At 45.3% G+C, this 17,253-nt stretch overlaps 1 protein-coding gene across 5 annotated transcripts in view; it reads left to right on the top strand.

Moving 5' to 3' along the window:
- Window positions 1-17,253, top strand: part of MTA1 (metastasis associated 1) — a 555,902-nt gene that overhangs the window by 203,178 nt on the left and 335,471 nt on the right. For all 5 annotated transcript variants that reach the window (XM_069208854.1, XM_069208851.1, XM_069208852.1 and 2 more), the window contains exon 6: window positions 9,089-9,206. In XM_069208854.1, the coding sequence (XP_069064955.1) occupies window positions 9,089-9,206 (118 nt within the window). The remainder of the gene's footprint in view (window positions 1-9,088; window positions 9,207-17,253) is intronic.

Here is a 17,253-nt window from a genome sequence, read left to right on the forward strand (position 1 = left end):
GTGGGCTACCTTGGACCAAGAACTGAACCCTGTAAGTGTCTTACTTACCTGGTAAAACTAACAAAAACTTACCTCCCCTAGGAACTGTGAAAATTGCACTAAGTGTCCACTTTTAAAACAGCTATTTGTCAATAACTTGAAAAGTATACATGCAATTTTTATGATTTAAAGTTCCTAAAGTACTTACCTGCAATACCTTTCAAATGAGATATTACATGTAGAATTTGAACCTGTGGTTCTTAAAATAAACTAAGAAAAGATATTTTTCTATACAAAACCTATTGGCTGGATTTGTCTCTGAGTGTGTGTACCTCATTTATTGTCTATGTGTATGTACAACAAATGCTTAACACTACTCCTTGGATAAGCCTACTGCTCGACCACACTACCACAAAATAGAGCATTAGTATTATCTCTTTTTACCACTATTTTACCTCTAAGGGGAACCCTTGGACTCTGTGCATGCTATTCCTTACTTTGAAATAGCACATACAGAGCCAACTTCCTACATTGGTGGATCAGCGGTGGGGTACAAGACTTTGCATTTGCTGGACTACTCAGCCAATACCTGATCACACGACAAATTCCAAAATTGTCATTAGAAATCCATTTTTGCAATTTGAAAGTTTTCTAAATTCTTAAAAGTCCTGCTAGGGCCTTGTGTGTTAAGTCCCTGTTTAGCATTGTCTTTTTAGAGTTTAAAAGTTTGTTAAAAGTTTGAATTAGATTCTAGAAACAGTTTTAGATTCTTAAAAAAGTATTCCAACTCTTAGCAGAATAATGTCTGATACAGAGATGCAGGTGGTGGAACTCGACACCACACCTTACCTCCATCTTAAGATGAGGGAACTAAGGTCTCTCTGTAATATAAAGAAAATAACCATTGGCTCCAGACCTACCAAAATTCAGCTCCAGGAGCTGTTGGCAGAGTTTGAAAAAGCCAACCCCTCTGATGATGACATCACAGAGGAAGAAATTAGTGACTTGGAGGCCAATGTCCCTCCTCCAGTCCTAAATAGGGAGAACAGGACCCCTCAAGTCCTGTCTCCAACTGTGTTAGTCAGAAATAGTGAGTCCCTCACAGGAGGGTCCCACATTTCTGAAATCACTGAGGATGCTCTCAGTGAAGATGACCTCCTGTTAGCCAGGATGGCCAGAAGATTGGCTTTAGAGAGACAGCTCCTAGCCATAGAAAGGGAAAGACAAGAGATGGGCCTAGGACCCATCAATGGTGGCAGCAATATAAATAGGGTCAGAGATTCTCCTGACATGTTAAAAATCCCCAAAGGGATTGTGACAAAATATGAAGATGGTGATGACATCACCAAATGGTTCACAGCTTTTGAGAGGGCTTGTGTAACCAGAAAAGTGAACAGATCTCACTGGGGTGCTCTCCTTTGGGAAATGTTCACTGGAAAGTGTAGGGATAGAATCCTCACACTCTCTGGAAAAGATGCAGAATCTTATGACCTCATGAAGGGTACCCTGATTGAGGGCTTTGGATTCTCCACTGAGGAGTATAGGATTAGATTCAGGGGGGCTCAAAAATCCTCGAGCCAGACCTGGGTTGACTTTGTAGACTACTCAGTAAAAACACTAGATGGTTGGATTCAAGGCAGTGGTGTAAGTAATTATGATGGGCTGTACAATTTATTTGTGAAAGAACACCTGTTAAGTAATTGTTTCAATGATAAACTGCATCAGCATCTGGTAGACCTAGGACCAATTTCTCCCCAAGAATTGGGAAAGAAGGCGGACCATTGGGTCAAGACAAGGGTGTCCAAGACTTCAACAGGGGGTGACCAAAAGAAAGGGGTCACAAAGACTCCCCAGGGGAAGGGTGATGAGACAACCAAAACTAAAAATAGTAAAGAGTCTTCTACAGGCCCCCAAAAACCTGCACAGGAGGGTGGGCCCAGAGCCTCTTCACAAAACAATGGGTACAAGGGTAAAAACTTTGATCCCAAAAAGGCCTGGTGTCATAGCTGTAAACAGCATGGACACCAAACTGGAGACAAGGCCTGTCCCAAGAAAGGTTCCACTCCAAACTCCCATCCAGGTAACACTGGTATGGCTAGTCTCCAAGTGGGATCAACAGTGTGCCCAGAGCAAATCAGGGTCCACACTGAAGCTACTCTAGTTTCTGAGGGTGGGGTGGATTTAGCCACACTAGCTGTCTGGCCGCCTAACATGCAAAAATACAGACAGCAACTCTTAATTAATGGGACTAGAATAGAGGGCCTGAGGGATACAGGTGCCAGTGTCACCATGGTGACAGAGAAACTGGTTTCCCCTGGCCAATACCTGACTGGAAAAACTTACACAGTCACCAACGCTGACAATCAGAAAAAAGTACATCCCATGGCAATGGTTACTTTAGAATGGGGAGGGGTCAATGGCCTGAAACAGGTGGTGGTCTCCTCAAATATCCCAGTGGACTGTCTGCTTGGAAATGACCTGGAGTCCTCAGCATGGGCTGAGGTAGAACTAAAAACCCATGCAGCAATGCTGGGTATCCCTGAACTGGTGTGTGTGAAAACAAGAGCACAATGCAAGGCACAGGGTGAACAAGTAGAGCTGGAGTCTGGAAGAATGGCCCAGCCTACCAAGAGGAAAGGAAAGTCAGTTGGGAAACCAACTGCAACACAGCAAAAGAAAGGGAACCTCTCTTCTCAGGAAGAAGTTCTGCCCTCTGAGGGAACTGAGCCTTTGGAGCTTGAACCTTATCAGGTTGAGCTCTTAGGCCCAGGGGGACCCTCAAGGGAGGAGCTGTGTAAGGGACAAGAAACCTGTCCCTCTCTTGAAGGCCTTAGGCAGCAAGCTGCTGAAGAGTCCAAGGGCAAGAAAAATGGAACACATAGGGTCTATTGGGAAGATGGACTCCTGTACACTGAGGCCAGAGACCCCAAACCTGGTGCCACTAGGAGAGTGGTAGTGCCTCAGCTGTTCAGAGAGTTCATCCTAACATTGGCCCATGACATTCCCCTTGCTGGACATTTGGGACAAACCAAGACGTGGGAGAGGCTAGTCAACCACTTCTACTGGCCCAATATGTCCAACATGGTTAAGGAGTTTTGCCTCTCCTGCCCCACCTGTCAAGCCAGTGGTAAGCCAGGTGGGCATCCAAAGGCCCCCCTCATTCCACTCCCAGTGGTGGGGGTTCCCTTTGAAAGAGTGGGTGTGGACATAGTTGGTCCACTAGAACCTCCCACAGCCTCAGGAAATATGTATATCCTGGTAGTAGTGGATCATGCTACCAGGTATCCTGAAGCTATTCCCCTTAGGTCGACTACTGCCCCTGCAGTAGCCAAGGCCCTCATTGGTATCTTTACCAGAGTGGGTTTTCCTAAGGAGGTGGTGTCTGACAGAGGTACCAACTTCATGTCAGCATACCTGAAACATATGTGGAATGAGTGTGGAGTGACTTATAAATTCACTACACCATACCATCCACAAACTAATGGCTTGGTTGAGAGATTCAACAAGACATTAAAAGGCATGATCATGGGGCTCCCAGAAAAACTCAAAAGGAGATGGGATGTCCTCTTGCCATGTCTGCTTTTGGCTTACAGAGAGGTGCCACAGAAGGGAGTAGGATTCTCACCCTTTGAACTTCTGTTTGGTCATCCTGTAAGGGGACCACTTGCCCTTGTTAAAGAAGGCTGGGAGAGACCTCTCCATGAGCCTAAACAGGACATAGTGGACTATGTACTTGGCCTTCGCTCTAGAATGGCATAGTACATGGAAAAGGCAACCAAAAACCTTGAGGCCAGCCAACAGCTCCAGAAGTTTTGGTATGACCAAAAGGCTGCACTGGTTGAGTTCCAACCAGGGCAGAAAGTCTGGGTTCTGGAGCCTGTGGCTCCCAGGGCACTCCAGGACAAATGGAGTGGCCCTTACCCAGTGCTAGAAAGGAAGAGTCAGGTCACCTACCTGGTGGACCTGGGCACAAGCAGGAGCCCCAAGAGGGTGATCCATGTGAACCGCCTTAAGCTCTTCCATGACAGGGCTGATGTGAATCTGTTGATGGTAACAGATGAGGATCAGGAGGCAGAGAGTGAACCTCTCCCTGATCTTCTGTCATCAGACCCAAAAGATGGCACAGTAGATGGAGTGATCTACTCAGACACCCTCTCTGGCCAACAGCAAGCTGATTGTAGGAGAGTCCTACAACAGTTTCCTGAACTCTTCTCCTTAACCCCTGGTCAGACACACCTGTGTACCCATGATGTGGACACAGGAGACAGCATGCCTGTCAAAAACAAAATCTTTAGACAGTCTGACCATGTTAAGGAAAGCATCAAGGTGGAAGTCCACAAGATGCTGGAATTGGGAGTAATTGAGCGCTCTGACAGCCCCTGGGCTAGCCCAGTGGTCTTAGTCCCCAAACCTCACACCAAAGATGGAAAGAAAGAGATGAGGTTTTGTGTGGACTACAGAGGGCTCAATTCTGTCACCAAGACAGATGCTCATCCAATTCCAAGAGCTGATGAGCTCATAGATAAATTAGGTGCTGCCAAATTCTTAAGTACCTTTGATTTGACAGCAGGGTACTGGCAAATAAAAATGGCACCTGGAGCAAAAGAGAAAACAGCATTCTCCACACCTGATGGGCATTATCAGTTTACTGTTATGCCCTTTGGTTTAAAGAATGCCCCTGCCACCTTCCAAAGGTTGGTGAATCAAGTCCTTGCTGGCTTGGAGTCCTTTAGCACAGCTTATCTTGATGATATTGCTGTCTTTAGCTCCACCTGGCAGGATCACCTGGTCCACCTGAAGAAGGTTTTGAAGGCTCTGCAATCAGCAGGCCTCTCTATCAAGGCATCCAAATGCCAGATAGGGCAGGGAACTGTGGTTTACTTGGGCCACCTTGTAGGTGGAGGCCAAGTTCAGCCACTCCAACCCAAGATCCAGACTATTCTGGACTGGGTAGCTCCAAAAACCCAGACTCAAGTCAGGGCATTCCTTGGCTTGACTGGGTATTACAGGAGGTTTGTGAAGGGATATGGATCCATTGTGACAGCCCTCACTGAACTCACCTCCAAGAAAATGCCCAAGAAAGTGAACTGGACTGTGGAATGCCAACAGGCCTTTGACACCCTGAAACAAGCAATGTGCTCAGCACCAGTTCTAAAAGCTCCAGATTATTCTAAGCAGTTCATTGTGCAGACTGATGCCTCTGAACATGGGATAGGGGCAGTTTTGTCCCAAACAAATGATGATGGCCTTGACCAGCCTGTTGCTTTCATTAGCAGGAGGTTACTCCCCAGGGAGCAGCGTTGGAGTGCCATTGAGAGGGAGGCCTTTGCTGTGGTTTGGTCCCTGAAGAAGCTGAGACCATACCTCTTTGGGACTCACTTCCTAGTTCAAACTGACCACAGACCTCTCAAATGGCTGATGCAAATGAAAGGTGAAAATCCTAAACTGTTGAGGTGGTCCATCTCCCTACAGGGAATGGACTTTATAGTGGAACACAGACCTGGGACTGCCCATGCCAATGCAGATGGCCTTTCCAGGTTCTTCCACTTAGAAAATGAAGACTCTCTTGGGAAAGGTTAGTCTCATCCTCTTTCGTTTGGGGGGGGGGTTGTGTAAGGAAATGCCTCCTTGGCATGGTTGCCCCCTGACTTTTTGCCTTTGCTGATGCTATGTTTACAATTGAAAGTGTGCTGAGGCCTGCTAACCAGGCCCCAGCACCAGTGTTCTTTCCCTAACCTGTACTTTTGTATCCACAATTGGCAGACCCTGGCATCCAGATAAGTCCCTTGTAACTGGTACTTCTAGTACCAAGGGCCCTGATGCCAAGGAAGGTCTCTAAGGGCTGCAGCATGTCTTATGCCACCCTGGAGACCTCTCACTCAGCACAGACACACTGCTTGCCAGCTTGTGTGTGCTAGTGAGGACAAAACGAGTAAGTCGACATGGCACTCCCCTCAGGGTGCCATGCCAGCCTCTCACTGCCTATGCAGTATAGGTAAGCCACCCCTCTAGCAGGCCTTACAGCCCTAAGGCAGGGTGCACTATACCATAGGTGAGGGTACCAGTGCATGAGCATGGTACCCCTACAGTGTCTAAACAAAACCTTAGACATTGTAAGTGCAGGGTAGCCATAAGAGTATATGGTCTGGGAGTCTGTCAAACACGAACTCCACAGCACCATAATGGCTACACTGAAAACTGGGAAGTTTGGTATCAAACTTCTCAGCACAATAAATGCACACTGATGCCAGTGTACATTTTATTGTAAAATACACCACAGAGGGCACCTTAGAGGTGCCCCCTGAAACTTAACCGACTGTCTGTGTAGGCTGACTAGTTCCAGCAGCCTGCCACACCAGAGACATGTTGCTGGCCCCATGGGGAGAGTGCCTTTGTCACTCTGAGGCCAGTAACAAAGCCTGCACTGGGTGGAGATGCTAACACCTCCCCCAGGCAGGAGCTGTGACACCTGGCGGTGAGCCTCAAAGGCTCACCCCTTTGTCACAGCCCAGCAGGGCACTCCAGCTTAGTGGAGTTGCCCGCCCCCTCCGGCCACGGCCCCCACTTTTGGCGGCAAGGCTGGAGGGAACAAAGAAAGCAACAAGGAGGAGTCACTGGCCAGTCAGGACAGCCCCTAAGGTGTCCTGAGCTGAGGTGACTCTGACTTTTAGAAATCCTCCATCTTGCAGATGGAGGATTCCCCCAATAGGGTTAGGATTGTGACCCCCTCCCCTTGGGAGGAGGCACAAAGAGGGTGTACCCACCCTCAGGGCTAGTAGCCATTGGCTACTAACCCCCCCAGACCTAAACACGCCCTTAAATTTAGTATTTAAGGGCTACCCTGAACCCTAGAAAATTAGATTCCTGCAACTACAAGAAGAAGGACTGCCTAGCTGAAAACCCCTGCAGAGGAAGACCAGAAGACGACAACTGCCTTGGCTCCAGAGACTCACCGGCCTGTCTCCTGCCTTCCAAAGATCCTGCTCCAGCGACGCCTTCCAAAGGGACCAGCGACCTCAACATCCTCTGAGGACTGCCCCTGCTTCGAAAAGACAAGAAACTCCCGAGGACAGCGGACCTGCTCCAAGAAAGGCTGCAACTTTGTTTCCAGCAGCCTTGAAAGAACCCTGCAAGCTCCCCGCAAGAAGCGTGAGACTTGCAACACTGCACCCGGCGACCCCGACTCGGCTGGTGGAGATCCAACACCTCAGGAGGGACCCCAGGACTACTCTGATACTGTGAGTACCAAAACCTGTCCCCCCTGAGCCCCCACAGCGCTGCCTGCAGAGGGAATCCCGAGGCTTCCCCTGACCGCGACTCTTTGAATCCAAAGTCCCGACGCCTGGGAGAGACCCTGCACCCGCAGCCCCCAGGACCTGAAGGACCGGACTTTCACTGGAGAAGTGACCCCCAGGAGTCCCTCTCCCTTGCCCAAGTGGAGGTTTCCCCGAGGAATCCCCCCCTTGCCTGCCTGCAGCGCTGAAGAGATCCCGAGATCTCTCATAGACTAACATTGCGAACCCGACGCTTGTTTCTACACTGCACCCGGCCGCCCCCACGCTGCTGAGGGTGAAATATCTGTGTGGGCTTGTGTCCCCCCCGGTGCCCTACAAAACCCCCCTGGTCTGCCCTCCGAAGACACGGGTACTTACCTGCAAGCAGACCGGAACCGGGGCACCCCCTTCTCTCCATTCTAGCCTATGTGTTTTGGGCACCACTTTGAACTCTGCACCTGACCGGCCCTGAGCTGCTGGTGTGGTAACTTTGGGGTTGCTCTGAACCCCCAACGGTGGGCTACCTTGGACCAAGAACTGAACCCTGTAAGTGTCTTACTTACCTGGTAAAACTAACAAAAACTTACCTCCCCTAGGAACTGTGAAAATTGCACTAAGTGTCCACTTTTAAAACAGCTATTTGTCAATAACTTGAAAAGTATACATGCAATTTTTATGATTTAAAGTTCCTAAAGTACTTACCTGCAATACCTTTCAAATGAGATATTACATGTAGAATTTGAACCTGTGGTTCTTAAAATAAACTAAGAAAAGATATTTTTCTATACAAAAACCTATTGGCTGGATTTGTCTCTGAGTGTGTGTACCTCATTTATTGTCTATGTGTATGTACAACAAATGCTTAACACTACTCCTTGGATAAGCCTACTGCTCGACCACACTACCACAAAATAGAGCATTAGTATTATCTCTTTTTACCACTATTTTACCTCTAAGGGGAACCCTTGGACTCTGTGCATGCTATTCCTTACTTTGAAATAGCACATACAGAGCCAACTTCCTACAGCGCTTGACAGTGGTGGTAGCTAAATGATTTACAAATCGGTCTCCTGAAATATGTGGTTGTCTATATGGATGCGTTGCAACTTCAGAGAACAAGAGAGTCCATAAACCAGTACCCAAAGTTGTGTTTTCACTCAAATATCCTTTATCCTGAGTGATTTTGCATACATTTAAACACCAAGTAAAGTGTAGCCTCCTAAGGCATATTTTGTCGTTTACATTATTTTCAAAATTGAAATTGTAAGTTTAAAAAATATGTTCTGGCTCCGGCATATAATTTTTTTCATAATATCCGTGCTGGAGATCTAGGATTCCAAGCAAGTTTTTATTTTTTTAATTTTTTTTATTACCCAAATGTACTTTTTGGTTTATCTTTACTGCCTTTCTTTTGAAAGGTATGGCACAGAATATTTGATTAAAATAATTCTGTAAGGGTAATTGTGGCAAATGGTCACATCTAGGTGTATCTTTTCTCCTTGAAGGCAAGGCCTAAATAAATATATATTTTAGCAATGCATTTCCATTTTGCTAAACGTATTAAAAAATAAGTTTCAACCTTTTACTTTCGAGCCATTAAAAAAGACATGCCTGTATATATTAAAAGAAAACATATAAATTAGTGCTCTTTCTATTTTAGGAGACAAAAAACTAATGTAGGATTATGTGTTTGCTCAGTTGGTACTACATATTGATCTCTTTATTTTCAGAAGAATAGTAGTAACGTATATTTGCAGACAAACTTAGAATGCAGCAATGATTTTTTTAAATTCTGTACATTTTATTATGTTTTGATTTTCCGTTTGTCTTTTCAGGATTTCTTCTTTTATTCTTTAGTGTATGATCCACAGCAGAAGACTCTCTTGGCTGATAAAGGAGAAATACGAGTTGGAAACAAATACCAGGCAGATATAACAGATTTACTAAATGAGGGTAATACTTGGGGGGGGGATATGTTTCTGTGTTGTCTCTCTAAGACGATGTCTCTGGTAGGTTTCGTGTTGCTTTATGCTGTTTTTACCTTTTACACTAGTTTAGTAGTCTTGGAGTCCTAAAAAAATGAAACCTGGTTTGACACTTGATGAATGGTAGACTTATACAGCAGGTTTTATTGCTATAATTCTGACTTCAAGGATGAATCCAGTCATTGGGTGCACACTGTTTGCACCTGATTTGGGATCTTGCAATTAGTAATTGCTACACTCCGAAGCTTTTTCCATGCATAATTTCCTCCAAGGATTGCCTGGAGGAATTTATGTGGGAGTAACGAGGTAAGAAAGAGAATTAATACTCAGACATCAAGTGTACTGACTTGGATTCAGCAGGTTATTCCACATTTTGATCTTGGAAACTGAGAATCACAAGGCTGGATCATTTGTGACTTTTTGCACACTTTTCAAAATAATGTGTGATTTAGCTACTTGGCGGTCTCTGTTGTCATTTGTAAATCTTTGGTTGATTCAGTGAATGATTTATGAAACTTTTAATAGGAAACAAAACTGAAATTCCTCATAATGTGGTATATTAGGTCAACTCAACAATTATGGATCAGATGGTATCCCCTCCGAAACTACTTATTTATACAAATCCATTAACAATTACATAATGGGCATCTCCCTTTATCTAAAGAAAAAACAGGTACAAACTGCATTTTATAAAACTTACAGGCACATACTTGGAATAGCAGCAGATATTGAAAACATGAGAAAGCAGAACACACCACTCCATCCCAGATCTTCCTTACCAGAGTCCAGTATAAATGATAATCTTTGTAGCTTATCGTAAAATTAATTTGCCTCTATACCTAACCTGTCCTGATGGCACTGGTGAAAGCATTGCATTACACCCCCCCCCCCCTTCCCCACAAACACATACGCCTCCCCCTGTGAAATATCCAAGTGAATTTTTGATGCATGCACCTCAATGGGGAAGACGGTGGAGAGAAAGTTGATGGTGTGCAGAAACGCTACAACTAAGGGTGAGCTATGGCTCAGTATTTGAGGCTTGCTCCCCCTGCTGACAAGCTTCATAAGAAGCCCTGAAAGTTCAGGTGATATTCTCAAGATCTGCCCTTTTGATGGCACCACCCCTTGCAGTCAGTACATGCAAACAGTTCCTTTGGAGCTAGAATGAGTGTTGTCACTCCAAAGGCCATTAAAAACAGCAACAGAATACCCTTCATTATCCCATTTTTCCCTGCTTTACAGCACGTTTGCTAGGGAACCACAGCGGCCCATGGGTGGCTGGTGCTGGGGGGTAGAGGGGGAGGTGTTGGAATTGGATTGGATGGATAGGGAGGGTTAGTGTCCTATTTGCCAAGTCATCACCTCAGACCTTTAAAAACTCTACATTGTTGAGCAAGGCTATATCCTGCTCTTCTAGGAAATGTAGCCTTCCATTCCCCATTCCCTCTGTTACCTTGGTCACCTCAGATGACCTTGTCCGCATTCTGCAGCAGGGGCTTCATACTTTTTTCAACATACAGGTTGTGGAATTAGAATGAGATTGGTCAGGGATGCTGTTTCTTGGTCTTAAGAAATATGATGACCTCTGTGCCGTTCGAGGTCGTGGCATTCTTCATTCTTTCCTCCAGAAGAAAAAGCTGAAGATGTTTCCAAATCCAGTAGTCCTTCTGGCTCTGGAGCTACAAGATTGGGTGGTGCCCCTTGGAACACTTTCTTTAAAGCTCCAATTCTGCAGTTACACAGGCAGTACCTTGCATCCTGGCCTGATTCTCTGTCGCTGGCTTTAAGCCAGCCGTACAGCAGCATCTTCTGAACCTGCCGTTTGGCAAACACCTTTTCGGACCGAATGTAGACCAGATGTTTGGAAACAGGAAAATTGAATGGATTTAGCCAAAGAGATGGGTGCCTTTCAGAACTCAACTCCTTGAAGGCTGTTTAAAAGGTCACAGTATTTGGGGCAGTAACACCACTTAACCAGATTATCCCACCTTCTGCCAGAGGCAGAAACACCTCCACCAGAGGAGAATACAGATCTAACACCATCAGTGGGAGGGTGAAAGAATAATTGGCCAAAGGAGCCTTCTCTTCCAAGCAGTGACTCCCTTGCACGTTTCCCCAATCACACTACACCTGTTTGGGGAAGACAACAGGGGGTTTCTCCTGTACTGGTAAGAGATAAACTCTGACCAGTGGGTCCTCTCCATCCCTGCGACCCCACCAGCATCTCACCCGCATTACATCCACCCTCCTTGCAGAAGATAAGCAGCTTCTTCAGGGATAGGTTCTGAAAATCTTGGCAAGGGGTGTACTCCTTGTACTTACTCATTCCAAATAAGTATGGGTGTCTAGGGCCAGTACTCGACCTGAGGACCAGCAACAAATACATCCTCTCAGGTCATTTCCACACGATCACTCTACAGGATGTCATCCCTCTGCTGCAGCAAGATTATTTGAACTGTAAAACGCCTACTTTGACATACCCATTATTCCTGCGTATTGCCGGTAACTGCTTTTCGTGGTTTGTGGCCAGCATTATTAATTTAAAGTGATGATATTTGGGGTTACTTCGTCCACCAGATTATCCACTAAATGCCTTGCTGTGGTGGCCGCCCATCTCAGAAGGAACGGCATTCAAGTATTCCCTTAGTTTTACGATAGACTGATCAAGAGTGCAAGCAAACAGCAGTGTCAAGCACACACCTAGACATGAACAATATAGACAGTAACCCCTTTTATGAAGGCACAGGGTGGATAGGGTTCAGCCAAACCAATACTAGTTTTTTCCCTGATGTTATTGTTAAAATCCAAGCTTTCTCTATGTGGATGCTTGATTACCAACACAAGAACAATAGCTATAATGTCTGTCTCAAACAATAACCAATTATGACAACTATATACAATAACAGTTTTAGTATTTTGATTGTATATCATTGATTTCTATGTTATTTTGGGACCAAATATTTCTGATGATTTATCTGGACCACTGTATGTTGAACTATAATAACAAATGTCACTAGTATTTAATGTGTATTTTATTAAATATTTATGATATTCTAAATATTGTGGTTGAAGCATAAATGGTAAAAGGGGCTGTAGCCCAATCCAGAAGAATTGGGTTTCAAGCACCCCACTTCTTAAAAAAACAAAGTAAGAACAAAGCAAGTATCACTTTCAGACTCCAGGCACTAGATGACGGATATATGAATATGTGAATCTAGAGGAGTTGAGCTGCACAACTATTGTTACAGGTAAGTAACTAGTTTCATTTTAACAATAAGTCCGGGGGAAAACTTTTGTATTGGCTAAGCTCACACCTAGACCACTGTCTTCCCTCCTCCTCAGGCTAGGGTTTATGAAAAATATCTTCTAGTCACCACCTCCAGTCCCTTCAGATTAAACCCTTATTTGGCGTCGAACTCAATATGCTTGCTGGCAAGGTGTACTTCAGTCAGGCAAGAGTGCATTCCAGAAGTTGCTGCCTCTTTTTCACCCTATTCATCAGTTGAAGGTCAGAGCAGTTTTGCAGAGTGAATCATTTATGGATTCACATGATGTGCATTATTCCGCCATCTAGTGTTTGGATAGAGAATTTCTACTATTTCACCAAATTTTATAGTCCGTCTTCTTTTCTACCTTTATTGTGGGTGTTAACGGAACCTCCATTTCGTGTCTCCTTGTGACTTTGTTGTACTTACCCTGAATGTTCCCACCGTAGGTCACCATCTCAAGATTCTTTTTTCTGCCGTTGGGTCTGGCTGTTTTCCAGAGACGTCTCCAACTTGAGGCAAAACTTCAAAGCATTGCCAAATAACTTTTGTGAGAACTTTTATCAAAGTAATAGAAAATCTTCGTCAGGGAGCGGACGAATAACAAAGAGCAAGTGATAGATTGCCATAATTACGTATGGCATAATGGAGAAGACACCGTTCCAATTCTGCCAGAATTGCCATGACAAATACGCTCAGAAGGACAAGCTGTCTTCCAGGTGACCACCGGAGTGAAAATTGTAATGCCTGCTCCATGTTTGAACCACAGAAGCTGAGTGTGAAAGTGAGGCAAAGAATGGCCCACCACTCATTGCAAGGCCAAAAAACACCATCATCCCGTAGAGATCTGGGCCTATCCAGTGACATCGAGGAGAATGCCGCAAAGGGAGCCAAAGGAGAAACTTCAGAGGGTGGATCAAGAGATCGAGGTAAAAGAAGCACCAAGGAAGATCTGAAAGGAGGTAAGAGAGTTCATAACCTCGGCTAAGGCACCAGAGTCAAAGAATCATACTCATGCTCACAAAAGGGAGCCTTGGCGATGAAACGCTTGCCATCTGCAGGCGCGCCCCACTAAAGGGAGTCCCACTGAGCTATCGAGGGGGGTTTCCGGTGAAGAGAAAACTTCGGAAAAACATGCTTCATCTAAGGACAGAACAGCAGAAGACGCTTTGACTCCAAAAGGCTGCGATTCACAAATAGTTCACCGAAGCTCCCAGTCTGAACAGACAGCGTAGGAAATTTCAAGTTCGAATCGAAAACACTTGATAGCTAGTCCCGAAGAGCAGGCTGTCGAAATTGAAAAAAAGAGGAAATGGCCACGCTGATCCAAAAGAGAAATAAGTTCTACAAAAGTATGAATGGATTCAGGATCCCACAGAAGACTTTGAGGATGAAGGTTTTGTTGTGAGGTAGAAGTTGAGGAAATTCGACCTTCTTTCACACCTGAGCCTCAAGAGTAAGAGGAAAAACTTTTAGGAGGCGTAAGATGATCATGGAATGTTTCAGCCTTCAGAGGAAAGTGAATATATTGAATATCAATGGGAATATTTGGAGCGGTATTCTCCTGAAGAGGAAATAGACTTATTCATCCAAACCCTCACCCCCAGAGGATATTGGCATGTATAAAATGGACATTAAACTTGTCTGCTGCATTTGTAATGACTAACTAGAAGAGGATAAAACCAGTCATGTGTCCTCTTAAACACTGATGCCAAGGATATCTGCCCATTCTTCCAATTAGAGAAGTCTTTAAAGAGCCAGCCACTTGCAGAGCAAGTACACTGTGGGCTGAAAGAAAGTTTCCTTCAAAAGATCCTGCGTACATTAAAGGTACTGTCTCAGCAGACTCCATACTAACTTCAACTGCAAGGAAGAGGGTGAGCATCCCCTCAACATCAGGGCCACCCGCACAGAATTGCTGCAAACCAATGGCATATTGCTAATTCAAATGCATTACTGCATAGACGCACACACATTGGGAGGAGATAGGCGAATTGATATGAAATCTCCCTGAGCAATATAAAAAGGGAACAGCACATCTGGTTAAAATCGCCCTTGGATTCGACAGTCATGTCTAGTCTCCAATTAATGATGAAGGTCACTCTAAGGCGTCACTCTTGGCTGAGAATTTCACGCTTCAAACCTGAAATACAAGCAAGCAAACATAATAAACACTCCATGTAATGGGCAGCAATTATTTGGCAACTCAGTCAATGAAAGCCTCAACCAACTTATGAAGGACAATGAAACTGCTAAGTCCATTGGTGCATTGCAGTTTTGTGGAGAATACGAACAGCTTAATTCTCTGCAAGAAGACTAGCATCTAGGGGTAGCTTCCAGTCAGGGAGTTCTCATCAAACATTCCACAGTGGCACCCAAATCACTTCATCACAACAATGCTGGCAATACCAGCAACAAGGAAGAAATTCCTTTCGAGGAAGAGCCAGAGGACGAGGACAACTGGGTAGAGGAGGCACAACTCCTGCAAATAAATGGCAGCACAGCATCTATAATAACCTCACAAAAACCATCAGTAAGAGAAAACAATCCATCAGATTTCCATCCGAGCACACCAGTCGATGGAAGATTGCAAAATTTTCTCCAGAAGTGGAAAAAGATAATGTCAGACAAATGGGTCTTAAACACAATACAATTCAGGTACTGCATAGAACTAAACCAATTCCCACCAACAAATGATCCAAAAAAGAGGATCCATCCAAAGAACGAAACCAATAGATTTCTCAAGGTAGTCAAGGAATCGCTAATTAAGCAAGTGATAGAACAGGTCCCAATTCAAGAAATCAACAAGGGAAACTACTCCACATATTTGCTAATACCAAAGGTAGATGGATCCCTACATCCAATCGTAGATCTGAGGTTTATCAACAAGTTCATAAAAAAACACAAAAGTTCAAGATGACAACTTTACAGGATGTAATTCCACTATTGCAAAAAGGAGACTCTATGGCAACTATAGACTTAAGACTCTTACTTTCCCATTCCAATGAATGCAAAGCAGAAAAAAAACTAAAGTTTGTGGTAAACAGAAAACATTATCAATTCAAAGTACTAGCCTTTGGAATAAAATCAGCACCAAGACTGTTCACAAAGTGTATAGCAGCAGTGGTGGCACATCTCAGTAAATTGGGTATTATATATATCCATACCTTGACGATTGGTTAGTGTAGGAAAATGGCTCCCTGTTGCAGTTACCCCCCACTTTTTTCCTGATATTGATGCTGACTTGACTGAGAAGTGTGCTAGGACCCTGCTAACCAGGCCCCAGCACCAGTGTTCTTTCACTAAAAATGTACCATTGTTTTCACAATTGGCACACCTCTAGCACCCAGATAAGTCCCTTATAAAAGGTACCAGAGGTACCAAAGGCCCTGTGACCAGGGAAGGTCCCAAAAGGGCAGCAGCATGTGTTGTGCCACCCTAAAGGACCCCTCACCTAACACATGCACACTTGAAGTGCAGATTGTACGTGTGGGTGAGGAGAAAAAGGCTAAGTCGATATGGCATCCCCCTCAGAGTGCCATGCTCACAACCCACCGCCTGTGGCATAGGTAGGCCACCACTCTAGCAGGCCTTACAGCCCTAAGGCAGGGTGCACTTTACCACCGGTGAGGGCATAGCTGCATGAGCACTATGCCCCTACAGTGTCTAAGCCAATTCTTAGATATTGTAAGTGCAGGGTAGCCATAAAGAGTATATGGTCTGGGAGTCTGTCAATTACGAACTCCGCAGTTCCATAATAGCTACACTGAATACTGGGAAGTTTGGTATCAAACTTCTCAGAATAAACCCACACTGATGCCACTGCTGGATTTATTAAAAAATGTACACAGAGGGCATCTTAGAGATGCCCCCTGTATTTTACCCAATCCTTCCGTGCAGGACTGACTGGTCTGTGCCAGCCTGCCACTGAGACGAGTTTCTGACCCCATGGGGTGAGAGCCTTTGTGCTCTCTGAGGACAGAAACAATGCCTGCATTGGGTGGAGGTGCTTCACACCTCCCACCTGCAGGAAATTTAACACCTAGCAGTGAGCCTCAAAGGCTCTTGCTTCGTGTTACAATGCCCCAGGGCACTCCAGCTAGTGGAGATGCCTACCCCCCGGATCCAGCCCCCACATTTGGCGGCAAGTCCGGGGAGTTAATGAGAAAAACAAGGAGGACACCCCCTCAGCCAGGTCCACCCCTAAGGTGACCAGAGCTGAAGTGACCCTCTCCTTGGAAAATCCTCCATCTTGTTTTGGAGGATTTCCACCCAATAGCATTTGGGATGGGCCACCCTCCCCACAGGGTGGAGGCACAAAGAGGGTGTAGCCACCCTTAAGGTCAGTAGCTATTGGCTACTGCCCCCCAGACTTAAACACACCCCTAAATTGAGTATTTAAGGGCGACCCTGATCCCTGCAAAGCAGATTCCTGCAACCTGAAACAAGAATGACTGCTGATCTGAAAGCCCCACGTAGGTCGACTCAGGGTGTCCATGTCATTGGAGTTGTCTGGGGGTCCTCTCTGCAGTGTTGGTTCTTCTGGACGCGAGCCGGGAGCGTCGGGTGCAGAGGGTTGGGGACTCGCGCTTCTGGAATGAGGCTTGAGTCCCTTTAAAGATGGTTTCTTTGTTGTTGTTTCTTGGACAGAGCTACTGTCCACAGGAGTTTTTTGGTCCTTTGGGTGCAGGTCAGTCCTCTGAGTCCTCAGAGGACGCTGGTCCCACTGGATGAGTCACTGTGCAGGTT

This window comes from Pleurodeles waltl, chromosome 9 (assembly GCF_031143425.1).
Source record: "Pleurodeles waltl isolate 20211129_DDA chromosome 9, aPleWal1.hap1.20221129, whole genome shotgun sequence".
Taxonomy (NCBI): Eukaryota; Metazoa; Chordata; class Amphibia; order Caudata; family Salamandridae; genus Pleurodeles; species Pleurodeles waltl.